Raw genomic sequence first — 27371 nt, forward strand, 5'->3', positions numbered from 1 at the left:
TTAGTTTATCATTTCATCAACATAAACAACCAATATGGCAAGCCTATTTGTAATTCAGACATCATTTCGGGTTTCTAGCTAAAGTACACATCAAACACTCCAAAGTCCAATTCAAAATCCATCTTCAATAGCACATATTAAATGACATAGCTACTAATATTGTAAAGATGATGACAAACACAAATGAAGATGATTTGCCACCACTGTCAAGTGTGCCTACAGGTGTCAAGTCATTCCAAAGCATGGAAGGGATAAAAGTCAGTCCAAATAAAAGTAACATTTTATTACAGGTAAAACACAAGACATTCTAATAAAAAATACATGAGGTAGATGCATATACAAAAAAAAAAAAAAGGATGAGGCCTACTACCAGTGCCCCAAACCATTAGACTAAAACACTTTCCCGCTGTTCCCCATCGTCTGTGTGACCTCAGGTTAGAAAATTCAGGATAAGATCAGACGGTATTTAGAGGACTCCCCCAGGACAAGACTGCCAGTGGTATCGTCAAGATGCACAAACATGTCTAAAATACATTTTTACAACCCTGACACAAAAATGGTGTAGTCACAACATGCACCTGTTCCAATGCTACAAAACTGTGCACTAAACAATGAAACAGGGGAGGGCAAAAGCCATAAGGGTAGTTCGCTTTTTCAGGGGTTAATTTTGACATTTCAGTTCTAGTGTACATTTTCAATTGGCCCACGCAGTCATTTCAGTTCTAGTGTACATTTTCAATTGGCCCACGCAGTCATTTCAGTTCTAGTGTACATTTTCAGTTGGCCCACACAGTTTTTGCATGCAATTAAGAATATTTCACAAACGTAACCTACATTTCTAATGACCTTCCAGTATAAAATGGCTGGTATAGGGGCATTATGGGGTTCAATACGGGAGGTCAAAGCTGTACAACTTGCTTCGGAGTTACCCGAAGCGTATACTCCTTTACCTGCCATTGTAAAGCCAGCAGGACATCTGCAACTTCTGTGAATACCTCAAATATATTTCTCTGCACAGAAACTGTCTGACCCCACTTAAAACATACACTAAAACTTAATACAATCACAAAACCCCAGAATGTGAACTATTCCTTTAGAACATAGCAGAGAGACACATTTTAAAAAATATTACTGCATGTGAGAGTAGACAGACTGTTTGGTACACAAAAGTTCTTTCTACATGCAACACATGGAATTCGTTATAAAGTAAGGTACAGTGCCAATCCAGTTCATAAAGGGAGTGCCTATAAATATAAATATAAGAGCTTCATAGCTTAACTCTGATTTCCTAATTTTCAACATTTTAAATGAGGACACATCATATTCCACCTTGCAGCTAGCAACTTGGAAGATTTGAAAACAAGGGAAACTTGACTGTGAAATGCTTGTCAGATTTAATTACTGAACACATTCAGTTACTCCACAAATAACATTTTCTATTAAAATAATCACTTGACTGTTTCTGTCATATTATAAATTGCAGTAAAAATGTCATCAAACTTGAATTTGCATTATTTGAATAAACCCTTTATAATTTGTTCGAGGTACACATTTAATATTGGATTCAATGTACGCACATTACTGTTTCTGACTAATTTAACATTTAAGCAGGTTTTCATTTATAACTTTCATACAGTACTTCCTGACTGCTTCATAATGTTATGTAACAAAACATGAACAAAATCAAATGCATTTTAGTACAGGAAGCTGCAATGTGTTCAAATCAAAGGCTTAAATCTCCCGTTTCAGACAGGTGTTGACATTATTGTTCCACAATGCTCATTATTACTTAGATGTCACGTTTTTGAAAAACAAGTAGAACTGTACAAGTACAATTAAGTACAATTGGTCCAAGGCCTTGAATCATTTAAAATTAAATTTAAACAACCATTTAATTCAAAGGTAGTCACCTCAACATAATTAACTGGAGTTTTCACAATTTGTGGTGCTACATTAACAGACATCATTACTCTCCAAAAGCTAAAGTCCACACAGTAGTCATTGATTTTCTGTAAATGTAAAAAAAACAGGTAACAAGAACTTCTCAGTTGGCTTTTTCTGCCCCCTGGTGGTCGAAACATGTACTACCATCACTTCTGAGGGAGCTTCTAAACTGAGCCAGCAAGTGAGTGGGGCTAATGTTTCCGGGGGGTTTCTGTGCTCACGGTGCTTCCTGTTTGCACACGGGCTCACTGGGAGCAGTTCCTGTGCTTGCTCTGTGCGCACAGTGCTTCCTGTTTGCACACGGGCTCGCTGGGAGCAGAGCCTGTGCTGGCTCTGTGCTCACAGTGCTTCCTGTTTGCACACGGGCTCACTGGGAGCAGTTCCTGTGCTGGCTCTGTGCTCACAGTGCTTCCTGTTTGCACACGGGTTCGCTGGGAGCAGAGCCTGTGCCAGCTCCGAAGGTGTGGCTGACGACGAAGGGCAGATCCGCCACCGTGGCTTTCAAAGCGTCGGTGTAGTTGGTCTTCGCCATCCAGATCTGCCGGCGGACGGCCACGGAGGAGGCCATCACCCGGCCGGAGAGCTCGGCCTGGTGCGAGGACAGCTGGAAGGTGAACTCCCCGATCAGCTTGAGCTCGTTCAGGACGGTCAAGAACCGCTGGGCGGACCGTTCCTCCGTGATCTCCACCAGGAGCCGCTTCTGGTAGTCGGACAGGTAGCGCAGGTAGTTGGCGGTCCTGGCCAGCATGCCGGCGGTCTGGTACACCCTCTCGGCCAGCGTCTCGGTGAAGCGCCAGCGCTCCGCGGGCACGGACGCCTCCTTGTTCTCCGTGGGCTTGACGGCCTGGAAGATGGCGGACATGAAGCGGTTGACCTGGGGCATGCGGTCGTAGGCCGGGGCCTGGCACTCGTGCAGCCGGTACATCTTGGAGAACACCTCCCGGAAGGGCTGGGAGCTGGCCGGGTTGGGCCAGGTGCTCTGGACCAGGTCCTCGAACTCGGGCACCATGGTGGGGTCCAAGGAGCCCGACCCGGTCGACGTGCTGGGGAAGGTGACGCCCAGGTACTTGGCGGCCCGGCCGATGAGGGCCTGCAGCTCTGAGGCCGACAGGACGTCCTGCCTGGAGACGGGGTCGTCGGGGAGCAGGGGCGCGTCCTCGGCGTCCCCCTCGCTGCCCTCCTCCCTCTCCGTGCCCGCCGTGACCGTGACCGGCTCCTCCTCCAGCTTCACCACGGTGGAGATGGCGGGCTCCCTCGCCGGCGCGTCCGCGGACGGCCCGGACTCCGCCCTCCGCTCCGCCTCCCGCTCCCCGCCCTGCGAAGAGCCGGGCACCGGGGCCGTGGCGCAGGCCGCGGAGGGGGCGGCGACCGTGCCCGTAGGCTCCGCCCCCCTCTTCTCCAGGGCCTCGATGCGCTTCTCCAGCAGGGTCCACTGGGCCTGCACCGCCTGCTGCTGGGCCTCCAGCTTCTGCTGCACCACCTCCAGCAGCCGGCCCTGCTGCCGCTCCGCCCGACCCCGCCGCGACCTCCCCTTCTTCCGGGAGCAGGAGGACTCCGAGCCGCTCCAGCAGGGCGAGGAGGAAGACGAGGACGAGGAAGAGGGGGAGCGTCTGCGCCGGTGGCTCCCGTGGCCCCGCTTCGGGCGCTTGGAGCACCGCGAGTGGCACGCCGAAAAGTGCTTTCGCTTGCAGGAGTGCGCCGCCCGCGCGTGCTCCGCCCCCGACTGGCCCAGGCCGGCGGCGGCCGGCTGCTGAACGGCCAATGGGGGCGCGCGAGCGCCCCTCAGCACGCTGCCATTGGCTTCCATCTGCGCGGGGGGCGGGGACAGGATGGTGAACATCACCGGGACGGTGGACGGCGGCATTGACGTGGCACCCATGGGCGCCGGGGTGGGCGCGACGGGCGGTGCATCTTTATTCGCTTTCGATTCGCTGACGGGGACCAGGGAAGACTCGGGCTTGGGCTGGGACTCGGACTGAGCCGCCTCGCTCTTCTTCAGCTGGTTCTCCCGGTAGATGACCTCCTGCACTTTGGTGAGCCGGTTGATGCAGGTGCTCCAGTCCATTTTGGCGCAGTGAGGGCACTTGCCGTACTCCAGCACCGCCTCTTTGGCGTGCTGGATCCCCAGGCAGTGCAAGCAGAGCTCGTGGGTGTCCTTGGAAGGGATCTTGTGTTTGCGACAGGTGCACCAGGTGAACCTAGGGGAAGCGGTCGCCATGGCGTGCAATGGGGAGGGAGGCCCAGCTGGGTTGCAACTTGTGGACTTTCAAATGCGCCAAAGAGTGCGGTTTCTGTTGCAGAGACAAAGACAAAAGGCAGCTATGTGTAATCACAGAATCATGAAATCATCCACAGTCACGATCATGAAATAATGTAGCTCGAGATGAAAACATCACATTTATACACAAATGCAAAGCAGGGATAAATCTTAGATTATAATGTGTGTGCACGGGCATTATATGGCTTTTAAGAGGAATTTGGCCAACAAAGGCATATTGACATTATTTCGTACAGGTGCTTCTGTCTTTTTCCTTATTCTGAGAAATTAACTACACAAATTTAGTCTAAAATGTGCGGTCTCCGTATCCACTTACATAGCATTTGTGGGCAATGATAATGTAGGAGCGAAGAGACCAAATGTGTATGCTAACGATTCCAATATTCAGTAACGAATAAAAACCAACTTGTAGCCACGTTATCTTTGATGCTATAGCTATTAACATGAACAGCTGCACTCTCCAAAAACACACGAGCTACCTCGCTACAACGGTTGTTCACCATTACTAAGGGTAGAAGTTAAATAGCTAGCTAAGATACGGCCGGTGTCACAGACCGCACCTCAATACATTACTATATGCGGCTAGCCAAGTTAGCTTGTTAGGTGTAGAGAGAAAACAATATTTCGCCTGTCTTGAAATCTGGAATGCTGTAAATATTACACATTTCACATAGATTGTGCACATTAGCATTTAATGGCTGCTGCCTAACCTAATGGACAAGGTGCGTAGCTAGCTACATGCCGAGTTCATAGCAGAAAACTGTATCCATTGTGTGGCTACCTCCCGCAATTCCTGTTTGTTGACCATCCGTCGGCCACGAGCTCTGTTAAACAGACGTCTGGCTACAAACCAGCTAGCTGCTTGGTTTCAGTAACAAGGAAATGGGATTACTTCGTGCAAAAGATGCACCGTAAATACAGCGATATTTATCTTCTTACCGTTAAATCAACGCAAAGCTTTGATCCGCTATTCTATTTTGTTCAGGACATCGAACACAAACTCGATGTGCGACAACCCCCGCCAGGCGCTGCTCTGTCGTCATTCAGAGTGCGCTGGACAACAACAGTCGCGTAATCTTAGTCGTGGTTCCTTCGTTTCCCTACGTAGGCCTCCGTGTGCGAGGATGTGATTACATTACATTACATTCATTTGGCAGACGCTTTTATCCAAAGCGACGTACAAGAAGTGCATTTTCATGATCGTAGACAACTGCTGAACACGGGCATGTGATCACAGGCGTGGATGTGAATCATAACGTAGGTTATAAAGGTTGTATCCGAATCCGAATGCCCTATTCGAAGATCTACAGATTATTTGTTGGATGCATATATTTATTAGTCCCGAAGATGACCAAATGATCGGTCTGTGTCCCAGACACAGGAAGAATAATATAATTTTGAATTTCGCCCGACTGCCCCTACTGCACTAGTGCTAATATGACTAATTGCATCCTATATCCTGTGCTGCATCACTCTGTGGTTTTGTGCCACTGATTTAAGTTTATTTTATGCACCAGCAGTGTGCCTAAAACAAAACTATTGTTCAAAGATTTCATTGGTTTTCCTTATTTTTTAATTTATGATAGAAGTCCCCTGCTTCTGCAGTGTTCCTTTTTAAACTTCTGCACCAGGGACAAGCCTATTCTTGCACTGTTATTCAAAGTGCAGCTTACTAGACATGTTTTTGTTTTTATTTTTTATAAATGTATTTTTTATTATTTTTTTAAAATTGTGTCTTTAAACAAGAAATTAATTTATAAGCTAATTGCATCTTTTAAATGGCAGACATCTTATTGGTCACAACAAATTCATTTTGATCGCATACATCTATGCTCTATTCTATGCCCCCCCCCCGCTCCCCCCACCCCCCACCAAATAATCTCTCAGTGTCTTGAGTCTTACTCCAACTGAAATTTCATATGTATGGTATTCCTCTGAAATGTGTGACACTGTTACCTTGTTTACTCGTCCCGGTGCAGTGGTGGTAAAATACACTGCTTTAATCAGTTCACAAGTCCTCAGGAGAACACGCTCTATAACCTGTAATTCAGTCCTTCAGCTGCAAGATGCTGACACAGCCTCTTCATTAAGGAGCATGCTGGGTAATCTTTATTAGGCACACAGGTGGTGTTCATGGCAGCTAAATATTTATCCGTCTTAATCAACATTACTCATGCATTAGTGAGACATTCATCATTCATGCTTACCAATAACTAAAATATGTTAACTGCACATATTTGTTTTTTAACATACTAAAATTTTTTAATCTGATGACAATTTATATGGCTAGTAAATGCAATAAATCTGTTACGATCAAATCATTACATCTTGCTTCTTGATAATGTTCACGCTTTCTTGTCATCTGCTAGGGTTAGATTGCTAATTTCAACTGAATTACAGGATACAGAACTGGGTCTGGACACTATTTAATTATCCGTATAGTATATAATTATACTATTTTGACACATAAATCACATTTACATACCGTCTTCAGTAGACCAAAACAGTGATGACAATGAAAATGTCAGAGGCCTAAATGATGACCAAGCAAACATTTTATTACTTTCCATTTTTTACCGTTCCACCTTTCTTAAACCATTTTTTCTTCTTATTGTGACTCTTGAACTTCTTCTTAAATGCAGCTGTCTGTGCCTGTGGAGAGCAAACACAAAACCATGAAATGCTAGCTCTCATTTCCAAAAAAAAAAGAATAACTTGCAACTTGTTTCTGGCCATCTTATGGAACTCTGACCAGAACCTCAAATGCACACCAACACAGAACGGGGAAAAATTCTAGAACACGGGAGACGATGATGAGGAAGAGTTCTAGAACATGGAAGACGGTGACACCAGCTGACCTTTCTGCGCTTCTGCGGTGCCTGTTTGTCCACCTCCATTGGGGAGGCCTCCTCATCGTCGCTGTCGGTCTGAAAGCTGTCACTGCCCTCCACCTCCGCTATCTCCCCTTCTCCGCCCTCCGGCTTCTTCGAAGTGAAAATGGTGGCTGTGCAGACATCAAAATGGCCGCCGCTAAAACACCCAATGTCATCACAAAGACCCCTTCTATCCCCTAATTCAGCTACAAGTGTTAAGCAGTCTAACCATGACATTTTGACATTGTACCCGTATACTAAGACCAATATGCTGACTGCACGGGTAGAGCACCAGGTAAATGGAATCCACCTGGTGAGTAAAAGACAAACATGTCCACAGCCAGAAACGTCTTAAAGAAATGGAAGTGATGTAGAACTGTCAAAGTCAAGACACGATCTGGAAGACCGTGTGTGTGTGTGTGTGTGTGTGGATGTGTATGTTTGTGTGTGTTTTAACATATAAAACGCAAATTTAGTACAATAAAGACGGTGTAAAAAGAGAGATAAATGAAAGCGCGATAATACGTTAAATGGCGCGATGCTTACATGGATACAGGTCACTCATGCTGTCGTCCGAGTCCTCGCCCTCCCCTCCGCTGGAGCTGGGCTCCCAGAAGCCGTTCCCGCGCTTGGAGTGGCGGCCGCGCTCCCCCTCCCCCGTGTGTCTGGGCTTCTTCTGTCTCAGGCTGGCGGGAACAAAGGCCACGCCCTCTCGCACGCACTCCTCATCTGAAGGCGGGGGAGGGGGGGTGTTCAGCAAGGTAAAAAGCTGTTACAGATGAGGCCATAATTTTACATACACCTAGGCTAAATATATTCAAAATCAGTTTTTCACAACTCCGCACATTTCATGTTACCATAAATTTTTGTTTGGCATGTCAATTATGGCATCTACTTTGTTCACATCAGAGGTAATTTTAAAATAATCGATTAGACAGATTTATTTCGGCTTTAATTCACTATATCAGAATTCCAGTGGGTCAAAAGTTTACATACACCAAGTTGACTGTCTCTTTAAACAGTCTGGAAGATTCCAGAAGTTGATGTAATGACGTTTTAGAAGCTTCTGATCGGCTAATTGTCATAATTAGGAGTTAATTGGCACCTGTGGCTGTATTTAAAGGCCTACCTTTAGAGCCACTGCTTTTTTGCCCTTGATACAATGGGAAAGTCCAAGCAACTCAGCCAAGACCTCAGAAAAAAATTGTGGATCTCCACAAGTCTGGTTCCTCCTTAGGAGCAATTTCCTGAAGGTACCACGAGCATCTGCATAAACAAATGTATGCAAATATTAAAATCTTGGGACACTGCATCGTTCAGGAAGGAGGCACAAATTAACTCCCAGGGCTGAACAAACTTTGGTCTGAAAGGTTCAACTGAACCCCAAGACAACAACAAAGGAACTAATGAAGGAGATGGAGGCATCAGGGACCAAAGTATCTATATCCTCCATTAAGAGAATCCTGCATCGCCATGGCCTGAAAGGTTGTCGCGCAAGGAAGAAGCAACTACTCCAAGACCAGCATATAAAAACCAGAATGAAGTTTGCAGGTGATCACCAGGATGAATACCTAGTCTTTTGGAGGAGTATTCTCTGGTCAGATGAAACAAAAATTGAACAGTTTGACCATAATGATCAGTGCTATGTATGGAGGGAAAAGGGTGAGGCTGTTAATCCAAAGAACAACATCCCAGCTGTGCAGCATGGGGATGGCAGCATCATGTTGTGGGGGTGTTTTGCTGGAAAAGGGACTGGTGGACTTCAGAAAATCGATGGCATCATGAGGAAGGAGGATTATCTAGAAATACTGAAGCAACACCTCAAGACATCAGCTAGAAAGTTAAAACTTGGTTGCAACCAGCAGGACAATGATTCTAAGTGTAACAAAATGGCTTAAAGACAATAAAGTGAAAGTATTGGAGTGGCCATCACAAAGCCCTGACCTGAATCCCATGGACAATTTTTAGACTTGACTGAAAAAGTGTGTTCGAGCAAGGAGGCCCACAAACCTGACTGAGTTACACAAGTTCTGTCAGGAGGAATGGGAAAAAATTGTGAGAAGCTTGTGGAAGGCTACCCCAAGTGTTTAATTCAAGTTAAGCAATTAAAAGGCAATGTTACCAAATACTAACAAAGTGTATGCAAACTTTTGACCCACTAAAAATCTGATATAGTACAAAAAAGCTTAAATAAATCTGTCTTAGCTATTATTTTGAAAGGACCTCTTATGGAGATAAAGTAGATACCCTAATTGACTTAAAGGAAATGTATGGTAACATGAAATGTGTGGAGTTGTGAAAAATTGGGTTTGAATGTCTTTAGCCTAGGTGCATGTAAACTTTTGGCCTCAACTGTATGTTCTGCACATGGATCACATTTAAAAAAAAGTTAATAAAAATGTCAAACAATTTTCTCCCGCAAATGCGTCTCTTTTCTTACTTTCATTAAGAACGAAACCTCAAGTCATTTACACGGTTGTTGCCAATTGCTCTGTAAATCGTAACGTGGCTACAATATAAAGGTATGTCATCACATGTAGGAATGTGACATGTTTTCAGTTTTTTTCGTACGTTAAAAGGTGTAATTTACCGGATCCACTCACATTTCTGCAAGGCTCGTTGGTACCGTTTCCCGTTGATATGACGCAAAACATGGTGTGGAAGTCGGTTGATGTGCCGCAAAGTAAGCTTGCAGAAAAGGTGATTTCTGAGGGGAAGCATACATAGTAGCGATTGCAAGGTTAAAACAGTCAACTATTCACAGTCATGTCAAGTCTCGACTTCTGATTTCTATATAACAAAACTATGTCTACAATTCACGATGTGAATAGCATGCCGCTTCCGTAAACGGACAGACATGGTCCAAAAATAAACTCACGGTTGTTTGGTGCTTGGCACCACGTGTGGTTCATATTGACTGTAGTTGAACTGGGCGACTGCGCTTAGCTTTAGATACTTCTTCCCAGATGTGAAGTCCTGGAGTTCTTTTAGATTACACGGAAACTCGTGTCCATTTAACGTGCATTTAACCTAAGGAGAACATTAATTACACATAAAACAATATTAACGACTAATCGAATAAAACTATTCCAAGATCCGAACAATGAGCTTCAGTCATGCAGATGTATAGCCAGCTACTGGGTCAATGAGTTTAACAGGTGCGTATGACGCTCTGTTGAAATTTAATAATAAAACCGTGATACACTTACTTGCTGTCTTGTTATCGAGCTAACAATCAACATACATGACATTTACATGCTAAAGGGTCTGACAAGCTACAATGGGCATACAGTAAACGTCTCCAGGCTAGTCTGCGATCTTTCTTGCTGGTAAGAAAACGCGGAAGGAACTCACCTTTTTAGCGTCTGTCAGTTGTAAAAATGGATGGTCTTGTATGAACGAACGCACATCTGCGGGTATCTCTTCCATGATATTTGATATGAAAAGATACTATTTTATCTGTGCTACCCACAAACTTTGTCAGATCAGGACACACGTGGAGAGAGGAGGCGGTGGAGAAAATATCGTTCCCTGAGCTCTGCGCCTGACTCTGGATCAGTTTAATATTTTTCACATAGTTAATGAGGTAAGGACCCTGTGGGGACACGCTGATCCCGAAACAGTTCGCGTCAAATCGGTGTTCTCTGACGTAACGGAAGTAACTCTTCTTCTATGGTGCTAATCGATGGAAATAATAGTTCACACATAGAGCGTATATCATAGAGTTGAACGAGTTCTCATTATCGGATTTATTTCAGTTTCAATGTATATTTTCGAATGGTCCAGACGACGTTTTTTCAATGCGCAGTGAAGGATATTTTAGATACTTATAGAAGATTCTGATGACTAATGGCTAGTATAGGAGCATTTGAGCGTTTAAAGTAAGAAAATACGCTACCGGTAGTACCACTTGAAGTAACTCGAATTAAGGTTATACAGCCACGCTGTGCGGGGCAAGATCCACCGGCGTCCTCTACCGGGCAAATTTAACGTTACTACTGGAACAGAAGCGGTGGTATTTTAATTAAATGATTAATTATTATTATTATTTATATTATTATTATTATTATTAATTATATAGGGTATATGTACGGTCCTGAATTATGTTGTTATTTGTATGGAGTATCCCGATGCTGACAAAGACTTCGATTTTCAAACAATTGGACAGTAAAATATAATCTAATCTGACAATTTCTCGGGCAATCCTATATTTACGCAACATCAATCTGAGATCATATGATCCAAGGCCCATAGGGCCCAAATAGCTCTCTATGATGCTGCCTGTATAAATATATTCTTGCTACATATCCTAAATAGACACCTAATTCATGGTAAATCTATAGCCTACATAATTCGTGCAAGTATATGTGAATACATTTTCCATAGAGTATAATTTTATTATAAGTATGATTATGCTACTTTTCCCACACGTATTGAATATAATTTAAGGCATTAGTTCGGGCAGCAGAATTTATAAGCTCGTCTGAACTGTTTGACGGATTCCATCGTAAATGTACGTCTGGAAATGCCGACAGATGGACGCATTATATTCATCCGTACGCTAGTAATAAAATAAAAACAATGAGTTATTAGCGAATTGGTCATCATTTCCATCATCTAATATCCGACTGATACGTTCTTGTTCGCCTACTAGCTAGTTACAGCTTGCTATATAATGAAGAACAGCTTTTGAATATAGAATGTCAATGACATAACTTCCCGAATTCAGATCGCATTGGCTTCGTAACAATCGAGCTAGTCGCCTAAAATTAGCTATAGCTAGCGATCTCCGACGGTTCACATTGAGACGCCAAATCATACTGCGAAGTCAATACAAAACATGTCTGGACCAAACGGCGACCCCAACCTTACAATTAACGAAGATACCGATGAAGAAGAATTCAACGAGGAAGGTAAATGACAAATTATTGGATAGTAGTGCATACTGGGAAGCTACACGTAAATAACATTGTTTCACCTGTGTGTATAATCTTATTACTACCTCACAACGCCTGTATTGTACTATTATAGGCTACAATAAATATAGCGAGCGCATAATGTATTATTTCTATAGTAATTTGTTCTCTTTTTATACAACCTCTTCAAATCATACAAGTCAGTTGGGCCACTACCAATGACAAAATACCATCTTGCATTGTAATATCTAGCTTTTATTTTAAGTTTCTTCTTATCCAAAGTGCGCTCTTTCCTTCACATTCCTAGAGTACGCGGCGATTAATTCCATGCTGGACCAAATCAACTCCTGCCTCGATGACCTGGAGGAGCGCAATGACGCGCTAAACGGCAAACTTCAGGAACTCCTGGAGTCTAATCGGCAGGCGAGGTTGGAGTTCCGGGAGCAACTGAACGGGACATCGCCGGGTGAACAGCAGCCTCCACCCCCAGAACAGGACCCTGCGGCGTCAGAGAGACCAGGCTAAATGAGGACATCTGAGGGCTGAATCTCCGTTAACTTTGCCCATCTTCCAGTCACTGTTCAAGACTCCGTTGCTCTCAAGTCGTCCACCGTTTTATTTCCCGAGCTGGAGTGCGTTTAGTTACAAAGATCTGGGAAATCAACCGCCCCCCTCACCCTTCGCCACCCAAAATCCACAGCTTCAATATACTTGGCTGCGGATGTGATCCAGACCAGTCATGGTTCCTGCATAGTCAAAGCTGAGCCAAAGCATCGTCCATCCGTTTTCCATCCAAATACAGAGTCATTTTCATGTTGTCAGTTTCCTGTACAATCATTTAGCCGTTCACAATGTACACTGGAGTTGCTTCAGCAAAGACGACATTGCATTATATTAAAACGCAGATGAGCCTAGTTATCCGATTGCAAATCACGTCATTTACTGTAGGCTACAGCTGTCAAATTGTGGTTGAATGGAATATCCTGTGGAGCAACGTCACTGGCGATGTTGTTTAAGAAAAAATATCCTGGCAATTTTCCCTATTTGCTAGCACGCCTTATGTTAATTTGCACATTTAATCATTCAGCAATAAGAAATGTGAAGCAGGAGCATGTCACGCTCGTTCTGCTTCGTTTACATCATGACTTGTACCTTGAAGTGAAATATTTGCCCAGTCTGTGATTTTTTTTGTTGTCTGTTGAAATTCACTTGTGTTCTGAGATTCATCTTGGCAGTGGTATTTTGTGAAATGTTTGTGTGTACATACATTCTCAATGCAGGACAGGGCTGTGGTCCAATTGTGAATGATTTGTCAATAAAGATGTGCAATTCACAAGATGCAGTAAATCGAGCCAATGGCGATGGGTGGTAAATTGTCAAAGATTTTAATATATAAATTAAAAAGACCCAAATACAGGAAAAACAACAAAAACAATACATGACAAATTTCCAGCAGCTAAAAACCAAAACGGCACACATTTGATCATTTTTAGTTTTCCCATTTGTCGAGCTGAAATACATAATGAAACGGACAGCATTGTTTTTCTGAAGAGTGCTTTGATTCTGTTCCTATAATCTCCAGAATTTACCCAGGCAGATCTGTATCGATTACCTCAGGAATGAAATACGATTGAAAATCAGTTTTTTTTATTATTTATCCGAACGATATACGTTGTAGTTCTATCAAAACTAAGGGAGAAACTTCTAGAATCTTGCATTCGTAATGACTATAGGCTATTTGTTGAGGGGAAAAAAGGTTTAGAGCTGCAGAACATTCTTTGAGGTTATTTTAAGGGTGTTGGAGACCACAATTAGGTCTACTGGCAACTAAGGAATCGGAACAGTTTAACTCCAGAAGCGCTCCCTTTGCTACTTCCTCACGATAGCAGTCTAAAATGGGGAACCGCCGCTCTTGTGACGTCAGAACGCCTCACGAGGGATTAAACGTGGAGCGCGTGAGGGTGACTCCTATAATCTCTGCATTTGCGCTCAACATACGGTAAGGGTCAGCCGTTCATCTCAAACCCAATCTGCTGGCTGACCGCGCAAACCGAAGGCATATTTGTTTCACACAACAATAGTTAAAAAAATTAAAATGTACTTAAGGGACAAAGTATAAGCAAAACCAACGAGGGATAGATGGTTCATCATTTAAAAACAAAGACCCCAGAAGGAACTATAAATTACACAGCCAAGGACAGAAGCCAGTTTTGTTGACTCAGGACAAGTGCTGGCCACCTGTAGCCTCACTGACCAACTCTGCGTCGGCCTTGTTCAGTGTTTTGTGAAAGCCACGGCCTTCGGCTAAGGTAAGCGTTCACAAGACTGCCCCTAAGTACCCATTTTTCCCTTTGTAACAAGAAAGAGTGCTACAGAGTGCTGGCTGTGTGGGCAAAACAGATTCCCACCGCTCACGGGCGTATAATCCCACTCTGAGGCACCGCCGTCAGCAGACGCGTTATGCAGTACCAGATGAATGGCTGCTGGGGCCCATGTCTCCTACAGCAGGAAATAATGCTCAGCTCTACAGTGTGCAGGGTTGGGTAGCTCTACAGGGCGCGGGGGCTGGGTAGCTCTACAGGGCCGTGGGGGTTGGGTAGCTCTACAGCGCGTGGGGGTTGGGTAGCTCTACAGGGCCGTGGGGGTTGGGTAGCTCTACAGCGCGTGGGGGTTGGGTAGCTCTACAGGGCCGTGGGGGTTGGGTAGCTCTACAGGGTCGCGGGGTTGGGTAGCTCTGCAGGGCTGCGGGGGTTGGGTAGCTCTACAGGGTCGCGGGGGTTGGGTAGCTCTACAGGGTCGTGGGGGTTAGGTAGCTCTACAGGGTCGCGGGGGTTGGGTAGCTCTACAGGGTCGCGGGGGTTGGGTAGCTCTACAGGGTCGCGGGGGTTGGTAGCTCTACAGGGTCGCGGGGGTTGGTAGCTCTACAGGGTCGCGGGGTTGGGTAGCTCTACAGGGTCGTGGGGGTTAGGTAGCTCTACAGGGTCGCGGGGGTTGGGTAGCTCTACAGGGTCGTGGGGGTTGGGTAGCTCGACAGGGTTGTGGGGGTTGGGTAACTCTACAGGGCCGCGGGGGTTGGGTAGCTCTACAGGGCCGCGGGGGTTGGGTTGCTCTGCAGGGCTGTGGGGGCTGGGTAGGTCCACCTGTTCTGAGGCACAGTGTAGCTCAACTGACCTCAGCTGTACAAACAGAAGTTAAAATCCTTGACAATCAGGGCTACGTATCAATGTCATATTTCTCCAACAGTGCGAAGTACACTGCGTAGGCTTTGGTTGGGGAACTGTGTGACTGTAGTACCTTCTTGGGCATAGCATGAGTTAAAAAACAACATGACTCTGTGGTCATGATTCCAGTGTTTCAACCACATAAATAAAACAAAATCTTTCACAAAAAATCCAAATAAAATCTCCCCTTCGGGCATGTAGGACAGATTGATTAACATTTAGCAATGTCAATTAGGAACAGTTTTTTCCCTTTACCACACAGGCACAAAAGAGCCAGATGGATGTGGACTTGGGAGGCACCAGTAGGGCCATTTCCAACTGCCAGTCCAAAAAAAAAAAGAGGAAAAGTTAGGGCCAAACTGTATTCAGGGACCTTCCCTGCTAGAATATCATCAGCCTCGGATGCTGGAGGGTAAAAATGTTTGACTTCCTAGCATTCGTGAGTTTACATTGTAATGAAAGGCAGGGAGGAGCGTGCAGCAGGGTGAATGTGTACGGCAGACTCTCCCTTCGACAGAGAGGCGCCTTCCAAAAGACTGACCTGCTCAATCCTAGACGTTTACGCCTTTCTCCATAGTCAGAAACGCTACTGTTATCATCAATGTAGATTTTTTTTGCTTTTTTTCTTTTACATTAGATTTGAAAGGCCGGCCACCCGGCGAGAAGCATCTCTTGGTTCTGTGCAGTTAACATTCTAAAGCTCACTAAAAAATACACGATCCACAGCGTCAGAAATTCAACTGGAAACTACGCGCTAAATCGACCGTAGCGACAGGGCTGAGCGCGAGCTGGCCTCAGGGTGGCGCAGTCTGCTTTCAAACAGACCCTTGCTCTCGTCAGCTCTTGAATTGTTTTTTTTTTTTTTTTCTCAACACTTTTAAGATCAAGCCAAAGCTACTCAACACAATTACATAACTGGTTTGGATCCCCAAACCCATGCTTCTTCTTCTCCTCAACCCCTTTTGTGTCATACCAGGTCCAGAAACGTCTGGGACTGGCCCCCTTGAACTCCTGGCTTTTAAAACCACCCAGTCAAGTAAATTACTTTTGGGCTTTGGCTCGCGACCGAGCCCCTGGTCCGAGATTTCTACAGCAGAGAGGGTGTGGCTCTCCCTCTCCGTCCCTCCCCTCTCTCCACCCCTTGTCGCCCAATCAGAAACGCCCAGCTCCAGGGGTGTTGGAGAACCCGTTTGGGTTCCTGCGGCTGTCTCTCCATCGCGCTCTCTCTCTCCTCCGGCCTCCTCAGCGCCTCCGCGTGGCCCTCCCGGACCTCCTCCTGGGCGTCGCCCGCGCGCGGCCGCCCGCCCCCTCCTCTTCCTTCGCGGGCTCCTCCTCTTCCTTTGCAGGCTCCTCCTCTTCCTTCGCGGGCTCCTCCTCTTCCTTCGCAGGCTCCTCCTCTTCCTCCGGTACGCAGGAAGCGGGAGAACTCGCAGAGCCGGCGATCTGGCAGGGCGGGGCGGGGGCGGACTCCTCTTCCTCCCCCGCCTCTTCCTCCCGCCCGCCGCCCCCGCCCAAGGTTTCGGGGCGCTCCGCCTCGTCCCGGCACGCGTCGGCCGGTTCGGCGGTCCCCGGGCCGGCGCTGCCGTCGTCCCGCGCCCCTCCGTCGCCGGCGTCTCCGTCCCCCCTCCCCGCGGTGCTGACGGGCTCTCTGCGCGCTTGGGGGCCGTCCCGTTTGTCTGGCCCCGCCTCCGCCCCGCCCACAGCGTCTGCCGCCGCCCCCTGGTTCTGCGAGGCGCGGTACTTCTGTTACAGGAGAGAGAGACCAGGGTTAAGCACGCGCTCTGCCCGTCCACTCTGAGTGCGGAGCCAGTCCAGAGACAGCCTGGAGTAACAACGCGCTCATAAACTCCCAGATCAAAGACAACAGCGTCTCTCCAAACGCTTTCGCTTGCAGAATGAGAGGTCTCGCTAAAGCAGCTGCAATGTTGACGTGGGAGTTGTGGCTCAGAGAGAGAGCACACGAAGCATCACCTCTGAATCAACATGAATATTTTCATCAAGTCTAGTTCGATTTCAGTCTCTTTCCAACCACATTTTACGCGTCTTGTGGGAGCAGGTGGTTAAATAAACAGGCTTTGCAATTATAATTCATATTATAACAAGGGAATTAATCCCTTTAAAATTAAAAAAGAGCAATACTGAATGTTGTATTGACCAACCACAAACCTGATTTTCATTCTGCTAGGTCCACCCTAAAATGCAACTGGGGCATCGTATATATCTACATTACAGACCGTACATATGGAGCACCTTTACACTCTCTCACACACCCACACACACTGACAAACAGACACACACCCTCACACTCTCTCACACACACCCACACTCACTGACATCAGCGCCCCCTACCTGCAGGTTGTGGAAGTGCGCGCGGGACTTGCAGTGGGTGAGTCGGGCGGGGGACCCGGCGGGGTAGAAGTGGTGGCAGAGCCGACACAGGAACCCCGCCACCGGGACCATGAAGCTGGGCCCTGGGGAACCCAAAAACAGAGACAGGGCACGGTGAGGAGCCAGGGGACCCGGGCAGAATATCAGCTAATCACCCACCCATCTCACACGCATCAGCATGGAGCCATTTACATCCCTCAGACCATGGACAAAACAGCGACCATTTTGATCAGTAATTTCTCTGTTTGCTTCCTGGTGTGCCGTATGTGTGTGACATCACGGTATGTATGTGACATGCATGCTCCACCAGTCCTGCACATATCCAGCCACGCCCTCTGGCTGCGTAATGTACACCTCTGCCATGCAGACCTCTTTTAGCCACTCTATTTCAGACCCGCACTGGCTCTCCCCCAGCAAGAATCTAATCTGGCCTTCAGTGCAGTATAATGGTTAGGGAGCTGGCTTTGTAACCTAAAGGTTGCAGGTTTGATTCCCGGGGAAGACACTGTCGCTATACCCTTGAGCAAGGTACTTAACTTGCATTGCTTCAGTATGTATTCAGCAGTATACACGGATGTAATGTAAAAAGTTGTGCAAGTCACACTATAATGTAATGTAACTGGGGAAGGTATGAATTGAACTGCTCTCTTTCATTGCTAATACATTCTCTGAAGCTGTCCTTGGCTATGGTGAGCTGAGGGTTAAATGTCTGAAGACCACAGTGCTTTCATAGTCCAAACATGGTTCATTTTAATGCACGAGTCACTTGAATGCCACGGATACAGGACTACAGCTGAAATGTGGGTCGATGCTGCCCTCCGGTGGTGGACTCACCGTACTGCGTGTCTGGGTCGTACTCCTCATCGTCCTGCATGTCCTCCAGGGTGACCTCCTTCTGAACGTGCCACCCTCCCTACCAGAACAGCCAGGTGGGTCAGCACAAACACACCCAACACACACACACACACACACACACACACACACACACCATGTGCATGTACACAGCACACCACGCTCGTGTTGTTCGTCTTCTGCGTAGGTCCAGGAAACTTCTGTGTTACGGGTGGCGAGCGGGACTAAACATGCACGCACGCACGCGTACACACACGCATACACACATGTACAAGCACAGTTTCATTTCTGGGAAACTCAACCTCAACCATTTTCATGGGAGAGCTCAGAACCCTCACCTGGTCCTGGGGGCTGGACTCAGACCCTTCTTCCCCTTCCTCCCCCTCCTCGTCCTCACCGAACTCTTCCTCAAAGTCCTCCGCCTCAATGAAGCTCAGAGCCTCTGCAGGGACCCGCCCCTCTAGCGCTTCTGCTCCGCCTTCCCCCTGCAGCTGTGACATCAGCATGCCGGTTACAGACTACATAACCCATACTGCCCTGTTCCCCCAGCAGCTCTGACATCAGCACGCTCGTTACGGTTTACAGACCCCATAATGCCCTGTTCCCCCCATAGCTGTGACATCAGCATGCTGGTTACAGACTACAGGCCCCATACTGCCCTATTCACCCTGCAGCTGTGACATCAGCACACTGGTTACAGACTACAGACCCCATACTGCCCTGTTCCCCCAGCAGCTGTGACATTGGCACGCCGGTTACAGACTACATATCCCATACTGCCCTGTACCCCCTGTGACATCAGCACACTGGTTACAGACTACATACCCCATACTGCCCTGTTCTCCCTGTGACATCAGCACGCCATGCGGTCACTCACTAAGCAGGCAGAGACCACGCTCCCTTATGCTTTTAACTGTAAAACCTATAAAGAACACGCAGGTCCAACAGATTGGGAAGCAACAACAGTGCCTGGCCAATAAGCACTCTTCACATCATTGGGGGCGGGGCTTCCTACCTCCTCAGTCCTCTGCTTGTGCTCGGGGGAGTCCATGTGCGCCACAAACTGGCGGGACGACCTGAAGCTGAGCTTGCAGACGGTGCAGGTGGGGCAGGAGGAGCGGCTCAGCAGCTGGGGGAGGGGGGCGAGGGGGTGAGACAGGGACCAATCAGCGACTCACCGCGCGAACGTCTCCCCTCCCTAACTTGGGCGGGGCAGTGTCACGACAAATTCCATCCCCCTATTCACTTCCGGGGTTACGTTTCCAGTTATGTTCCCTTAATGAGTAAGTTGGCGTCAACTTGACTACCTTACATGCGTGGTTTCCAAGCACTCTCTGCTGGTGGCTAACGACACTGAGCACAACATAACCCCGGACGTGAATAGGGGGGATGAAATTTGTTGTGACAGCAGCGGGTCCTACCTTGTGCTCCTTGGTGCGCCGGTGTTCCATGACGTTACTGGTGAAGTGCGTTTGGCAGGTGGCGCACCAGCGCTGAAGGCCCGGTCTCTTCTCCCTGAAACGTCCCGTACGGCCGCGTCAAAATACACCCCCATCCCAAAACTCCATCACTGCCCCAGCACCACACCTCCGTCCCAGCACTACACCCCCACCCCCGGCGCACTCCCTGTAAGGCTGACCCACCCCTGCACACTCCCTGTAAGGTTCACCCACCCCTGCACACTCCCTGTAAGGCTGACCCACCCCTGCGCACTCCCTGTAAGGGTCACCCATCCCTGCACACTCCCTGTAAGTCTCACCCATCCCTGCACACTCCCTGTAAGGCTCCTCCACCCCTGCACACTCCCTGTAAGGCTCACCCACCCCTGCACATTCCCTGTAAGGCTGACCCACCCCTACACATTCCCTGTAAGGCTCCTCCACCCCTGCACATTCCCTGTAAGGCTCACCCACCCCTGCACACTCCCTGTAAGGCTCACCCACCCCTGCACACTCCCTGTAAGGCTGACTCACCCCTGCACACTCCATGTAAGGCTCCCCCAGCCCTGCACACTCCCTGTAAGGCTCACCCACCCCTGCACACTCCCTTTAAGGCTCACCCACCCCTGCACACTCCCTGTAAGGCTCACCCGTCCCTGCGCACTCCCTGCAGAGACTCCTGCACGCGGGGCAGTAAGGTGACCAGGCAGGCGTTACTCATGTGCTGGATCTCCATCATGCGCTGCTGGTGCGCCAGGCCGTTCATGTGGCTCTGAAAGTTCTGAGGGCCGAGAGGAACACTGATAAACACACCATCACACACATTTACACACAAACACACAAACCATCACACACAATTACACACAAACACACACAAACCATCACAAACAATTACACACAAACACACACAAACATCACACACAATTACACACAAACATACACAAACACACACAAACCATCACACACAATTACACACAAACACACACAAACCATCACAAACAATTACACACAAACACACAAACCATCACACACAAACCATCACAAACAATTACACACAAACACACACAAACATCACACACAATTACACACAAACACACAAACCATCACACACAATTACACACAAACACACACAAACCATCACAAACAATTACACACAAACACACACAAACATCACACACAATTACACACAAACACACAAACCATCACACACAATTACACACAAACACACACAAACCATCACAAACAATTACACACAAACATACACAAACACACACAAACCATCACAAACAATTACACACAAACATACACAAACACACACAAACCATCACACACAATTACACACAAACATACACAAACCATCACAAACAATTACACACAAACACACACAAACCATCACACACAATTACACACAAACACACACAAACCATCACACACAATTACACACAAACATACACAAACACACACAAACCATCACACACAAACACACACAAACCATCACACACAAACACACACAAACCATCACACACAATTACACACAATTACACACAAACCATCACACACAAACATACACAAACACACACAAACCATCACACACAAACATACACAAACACACAAACACACACAAACCATCACACACAATTACACACAAACATCACACAATTACACACAAACATCACACACAATTACACACAATCGATGTTGACCCGAGGTACGTAATGTTAGCCTCTCCAAATTAACCGATGTGTCAATGAGCTGGCACAAAATGGACCCTAAACCAGCTGTGCCCGGTGTTATTACATCAGTACGACACAGGGGGGCACTGTGATACGTCCGAATGCCCTCTGGCCCCTCCCCTCACCTGCTGGTTATGACAGGTGATGCTGCAGATGTAGCAGTAGAACTTGTTGGTGGCCTCTCCGCCCTCCTCGCTCCCCACCAGCGCCACTGGGGCCCCCCCGGGCCCCCCCGCGTCTTCGGGCCGGGGGCCGAAAGCCGGGGTCTCGTCGCTGGGCGGGGCAACGATGTTCACCGACCCCTCTGACCCCAGGACCTGCTCGGGAGCAGAAGAAAGACGCTGAAGGCCTTGTAGGGTGGCACGAGTGTGGGAAATAACACTCCTCCAGCGTCCCATCATTCCCTGCTCACCTCAGCCGCTCTGCTCTCTTCCACGAACTCTACGGCCTCCGGTCCAACTGCGCTTCCTCCTTCCTGAAGAGGCACACAGTCTACCCAACAGAGACCAGGAGAGATAAGCTTTCCAAACTCATGTCTCCCATTTAAACAACTGTGAGACTTAAAGCTCTGGCTGCTTTTTATAACATTTTAATCCACTTCAGTACGTCCTTAAAGGACACAGATTTTTTGATACTGTCTGTGTCAAAATACCATGCTATTTTTCTTATTATTGTTTCCTGGTTCCACATTTTTGCTAGTGCACATCACTTATTGGACAAGAGGCTATATGAAAACTACATTTGTCTATACAGAAAAACCACAGCGGTTTTTTGAATAGTGGAAACGGTTTCCTTAAATTTGGGCTGCACGTTTCACTGCGCACTGCTGCGTGTTCAGCGGGGGCGTTACTCACCCCCGGGCTGCGCCTCGTCAACAGCACTTTTGTAATCCGCGTCCAGGACGCTCTCCGCCGGGGGGGGCAGGGCGACGGGCTCGCTCGTCCTGTTGGGGGAGCGAAAACTTGATTAATCAAAACAGCTCCAGAGAGCTTCTCACCCTCTCTACCTTCTACGAACACCACGGGGCTCTTTTCTATTCACTGGCCGTCATAAATATAACTTTGCTGACCTTACTTTGAATAGAGGTTAGTTTAGTCAATCTAAGGCAGACACCTTTATATTTGTGAATGTAAACCCTAGGACAAAATTACATCACGTTAAATTTATTTAATAAAAACATTTATCAGACACCCATGCGCACCCAAGTGAAAAAGTAACTTCCCTAATAATTTGAACTGGTTGCACCACCTTAAGCAGCAATAACTGCAACAAAATTCTTCCTATAATTTGATATCAGTCTTTCACATTGCTGTGGAGGAATTTTAGCTTATTCTTCACTGCAGAACTGCTTTAAGTCATACAAACTGAGATGGATGAGTTGTCACTACACCCTTGGGAGAAATTTTGGCTGGTCAACCACACCATTCTCCATTTGGAGATAATGGCTCTCACTGTGGTTCGGAGTTCCAGAACCTTAGAAATGGCGTTGTAACCCTTTCCAGACTGATATATTTCAGCAACTTTTTACTCATCTCTTCTGGGATTTCCTGTGATCGTGGCATAGTGTGCTTGTAGAAACTTAGTGGTGACTACTTCACTCTGACAGTAAGGCTCAATATAAGAGCTTGAGATGCAGCAGCACTGATAGCAATCAAACATGGCTGTGTTCACTCAGCTGAATCTAATTATCAATGAAATTTGATTAATTGGTAGACTGAGTAACCAAGGCAGCAATTACTTTTCCACATGGGTTTTTAAATAAATGAAATATTATTTTTTTGAAATGTTTTTTTTTTTTTAAGCCTTTTTCATGCAATCAGTTTTCCTTCATGGAATATAAAATTTTGTCAGAAGATCTGAAAGCATTCAGTGTGACAAATATGCAATAGGGGGCAAATAATTCTTCATGGCACTGCATGTGGCCCAAAGTGAAATTCAGTAAGTGGATGACTGCACTATCTGGATGGACTTAAAAATTAGGTTTTGGTGATAGAAATTGGGGAATGATTTCAAATGTGGGAAAAAAAAGCTGCAGTGTATTGCAGTTGGATAACTAAATGCATTATTCAAACGTGGACTGCACAAATGAAACCAACTGACGCTAATACTTCATTAGCGGGAAAGTGTGTGTACTGTAGCCCTGCGATGGAGGATCTGAGGCTCACCCCTCAGTTCTGGGCCTCTTCAGGGCAGGTTCCTCCTGCTGCTGCACAGCAGGGGAGTCGCCGTGTCCTTCAGGCACTGCGGCGGCCTCCTCTGGGGACAACGGAACAAAACACATCACAATGGAACAGTGACATCACAAAGCAACCCCTGGAAAGACAAACAAACCGTGACATCACAAGGGAACTGTGACTTTACATAAAAACAGTGATACCACAAAAGAATGGTGAAAACACAAATGAACAGTGACATCACAAAGGTACAGCGACATCACACTGTTGGCAAAATAGCAAGCCAAGTGTAGGCAGAAGGTTCCAGTTAAAAAGTTCACTGTTTCCAAACAAAGCTAGGACGTGGCTAGCTTGGATGAGAAACGGAACACAGGAACTATATAACAGTGTGAGGGGAAGAGGGGTCAGACATCACGCGGGTCTCAGACGGTCCAGGGCGGGGTACCTCTGATGACGGCCCTGTCGCTGGTATCCACCTCCATGCCACTGCCGCCCGGGCGCCCGTCGACCGCCGGCAGCGCCCGCTGTTCGCTCTCGCGGCTCCTCTCCGGCGGGCGAGCCGCAAAGTCCTGCTCGGGTCGGACAAAAACCCGTCAGACCTCAAACGCACCGCGGCCCTCCCCCTCAAAACATCACAGAGCACATTCTAGTCACTGAACGAGGAACCGCGAGGCAAACACAATGCGTGACCGAGACAGCGGCGTGTAAGCTCTCTGCCCCGAGACGCACGGCCATTTTGGCGGTAGGGAGTGGATGCTTGGGAGGGGGGGGGGGCTCACGTTGTTGAAGTAGCGCGCGTGCGGGTGGTAGTGCCGGGGGGGGAAGCCCATGTGCGGAGTCTTGATGGCCACGCCCATGGGGACCGGGCCCAGGAGGGAGGACCGCGCCCCGGCCGGGAAGAACGGGGGGAACGGCTGGGCCCCCATCGCGAATCCTCTCATGCTACCTGCATGAAGGGGGGCGGGGCAGATTAGACCACACGCGCAAAAGAAGAGATGGACAGAGAAATGGAACGAGGACAGAGGGGTGAAGAAGAGATGGGCAGAGAAAGGGAACGAGAGAACAGAGGGGTGAAGAAGAGATGGACAGAGAAAGGGAACGAGAGGACAGAGGGGTGAAGAAGAGATGGGTAGGAGTGCAGAATCAGGAAGTTACATGCAAGAGGAGAGGAAGAGAAGAGCACAGGAAGGAACAGAGGATGAGAGAATGAAAAACAACAGAGCGAAAAGAAAGGAAGACCAGTGTGGCATGGATGTCTCTACTTGCTATAAAAAATATGAGGCAAAAACGCACATGACAGCCATCACTTCCCCAAACACTTTGAGCTTTTTGTAAACATAAAAGTGAGTAAAAATATATATTCACCCCAGCAGTACCCACATTATTAACTGCCCTGCATTTTAACCTTACAGTTTATCTTTTCAAACTGTGCAAAACCTGTTCTCTTATTCTGGATTTGTCGTGTGCGTTCTCTACCCCGACACCTGCACAGCCCCCTGAAAGCGTGTACTCCACCCACCTTGCATCTGCTGCATGAGCAGCGCCCCCTGCAGCATGGGGTTGGGGGCGATGATGGTGGCTTGGGTAGCGGAGCACAGGTTGACCAAGCGGGGAGGGGGGGGTGCCGGGCCAGGGACAGCCATGGGTCTGCACGTCCACCACGGGAGAGAGAAAGGTTGCGCACGGATTAAAGATTTTAAATTAAAAATGTCACCGTTTATTCACATTTTCGTTAAAATACACTATTTTCTAGTTAATAAACAAAAAGTACGAATGCAAGTGTGTCCTATATAATTAGACCAAAACACATTTCAGACCACATTCCAGTCCATTTATATGCCTAAATATGACTGCCCTTTAACCATTTCCTCAAAACAATATCCTATTAATGCAAATTTGGCAAAGAAGTGGCAAAGAAATTTGGCAAAGCACTATTATTCACCACCTTACATTCTAGATCAGCAGAGTGAATGCGAATAGTTAACTGTAAACAGGTCGATGGCGATAGTGAGGGGAAATGAAGCAAACTAGCCGTGTGTTGACAGTACACTCAATAGCTACATTTAGCCAGACAGCGTATAGACTATCCGACTTTTGAACGTTAGCTTGCTACCAATTGTAACTTGGAAACTAGTTGCGTTGCTAAGAGCGCTACCTAACCAAGGCACACGGACCTGACAGTGTATAACACAGTATTCCCACGATTAAACAATACAGAATTTAATTATACTGAATAAAACTGTATACGCGCTGTTTCGTTATAATGGATGTTTGCAGTCATTTTCAGTCATTTATTTGTCATCATTCAGACTTGACCCAAGTAGGCCTTCTCGTCGATCCCCGACCTCGAGTTCAAGCTCTTACCGGCCTCCTTGATGGTGGTGCGGTATATGGTGCGCCGGTGGAGGTTGTGGAGGGGGTGGGGGTGGCGGAGGGGGAGGTGGGGGTTGCTGCTGAAAAAGTTGCTGGAGCTGCCGCAGGTGTTGGTGGAACTGCTGCTGCTGCTGCTGCTGTTGATGGTGGTGAGGGTTAAACATCACGGCGTTTTCTTTTCGCTCTCCAGTCGTCGGCGCTAGCCAGCAAGTTAGCTAGCAAATGTTAGCCGCCTAGCTAGCTAGCTAGTTAGCTGACTCTCTCCTCTGTCTTGATAAAAAAGAGAAGCGTTTGATAATCCACAATTAAACCTCTTAGCTGTTGGGTATTATTAATATTTAATACCTCCAACCAGACATGACGCTTCCACACCGACGAGCTCGCCCATGCTGTACAGGTCATCAATAAAGATTTCCAGATAAAGGGGAAATCCCACCAGTGCTAACATACGCTATCGCGGTGCTTTTCGACCCCGAAACCCGATGCCGTTATTATGAATGACTGAACGACACTGTTTTGAATTCTCACATGCAATACTCAAGTCAGCAGCTAGCAGCGACCTTCCACGGCATTGCAATTTACACGGACACGACACACATAAAAATGTGCTAGCTTGCGAACTATCTAAATGTAGCGTAGCTGGGTTGCTCTTTTACTGCTTTTGTTCATTTTTTCATGCGGTTTCCCTTTTGCGACGTAGCTAGCTTTATTAGCCAGCTAGCCGTGAGTGCTGCTTGTAACTTTTGAACACTTAAAGCTGTAACAGTAAGTTGAAAATGAGCTGTCTAAGTTAGCTGCCCTTGCGAGGTAAATTCAACAAAGAATTCCACAAAAGTGTTTTTGAATTAACCGGTTGCTGACGTTCCTGAAGCCTGTTGATACTGATTGCATCGGGGCTATTTATTGTCCGTTGGTTGTGCGCACGATCATTACCGGTTTGCTGCTGTCGAAGGTGTTTTCTTTTTTCCCTTTTTTTATGTCGCTGTTGGAAAAGCATGCGCGACGGGTTTAGGAAATATCGCCCCCCTTCGCCTGGGAGGGTAAAACGCAGCATTTTCCTACACAAGAAACATCATTGCTATGCCATGGTACAGTCACGTATCTGGTACATACATGATGACTGAAAGACAGAGACACTAGGAAAGACCATAACCACTAACTGAAGATGCGGTCATCTAGG

The 27371-nt window shown here is 47.2% G+C and overlaps 4 protein-coding genes across 6 annotated transcripts; 1 reads left to right on the forward strand and 3 right to left on the reverse strand.

Moving 5' to 3' along the window:
• Positions 1-268: 268 nt before the first annotated feature.
• On the reverse strand, positions 269-5341 carry LOC118213457. The gene is made up of 2 exons (XM_035392458.1): positions 5162-5341; positions 269-4235 (listed from the first exon to the last, which is right to left on the reverse strand). Exon 2 carries the CDS (start codon positions 4160-4162, stop codon positions 2345-2347), a length of 1818 nt encoding a protein of 605 aa, XP_035248349.1. The 5' UTR covers positions 4163-4235; positions 5162-5341; the 3' UTR covers positions 269-2344.
• A 1418-nt stretch (positions 5342-6759) lies between these two features.
• surf2 (surfeit 2) lies at positions 6760-10661 on the reverse strand. The gene is made up of 6 exons (XM_035390802.1): positions 10450-10661; positions 9974-10125; positions 9699-9802; positions 7642-7824; positions 7081-7226; positions 6760-6874 (listed from the first exon to the last, which is right to left on the reverse strand). The coding sequence occupies exons 1-6, from the start codon at positions 10522-10524 to the stop codon at positions 6782-6784; spliced, it is 753 nt and encodes a 250-aa protein (XP_035246693.1). The 5' UTR covers positions 10525-10661; the 3' UTR covers positions 6760-6781.
• Positions 10662-11206: 545 nt separating this feature from the next.
• On the forward strand, positions 11207-13362 carry c14h9orf16 (chromosome 14 C9orf16 homolog). The gene is made up of 2 exons (XM_035390803.1): positions 11207-12008; positions 12319-13362. Exons 1-2 carry the CDS (start codon positions 11936-11938, stop codon positions 12534-12536), a joined length of 291 nt encoding a protein of 96 aa, XP_035246694.1. The 5' UTR covers positions 11207-11935; the 3' UTR covers positions 12537-13362.
• A 260-nt stretch (positions 13363-13622) lies between these two features.
• ciz1a (cdkn1a interacting zinc finger protein 1a) lies at positions 13623-27144 on the reverse strand. Of its 3 annotated transcripts, XM_035390800.1 has the most exons (16): positions 26537-27144; positions 26183-26461; positions 25338-25465; positions 24598-24764; positions 24264-24387; positions 23810-23900; positions 22499-22587; positions 22057-22136; positions 21770-21961; positions 20562-20692; positions 19894-19987; positions 19488-19601; positions 18811-18963; positions 18455-18533; positions 17582-17703; positions 13623-16975 (listed from the first exon to the last, which is right to left on the reverse strand). In XM_035390800.1, the coding sequence occupies exons 2-16, from the start codon at positions 26353-26355 to the stop codon at positions 16475-16477; spliced, it is 2238 nt and encodes a 745-aa protein (XP_035246691.1). In that variant the 5' UTR covers positions 26356-26461; positions 26537-27144; the 3' UTR covers positions 13623-16474. The 3 variants fall into 3 exon arrangements, with proteins under 3 accessions (XP_035246691.1, XP_035246690.1, XP_035246692.1); XM_035390799.1 differs by having other exon boundaries at positions 26183-27144; XM_035390801.1 differs by lacking the exon at positions 18811-18963 and having other exon boundaries at positions 26183-27144.
• Between the last annotated feature and the right edge of the window lie 227 nt (positions 27145-27371).

This window comes from Anguilla anguilla, chromosome 14 (genome assembly GCF_013347855.1).
Source record: "Anguilla anguilla isolate fAngAng1 chromosome 14, fAngAng1.pri, whole genome shotgun sequence".
NCBI classification, from domain to species: domain Eukaryota; kingdom Metazoa; phylum Chordata; class Actinopteri; order Anguilliformes; family Anguillidae; genus Anguilla; species Anguilla anguilla.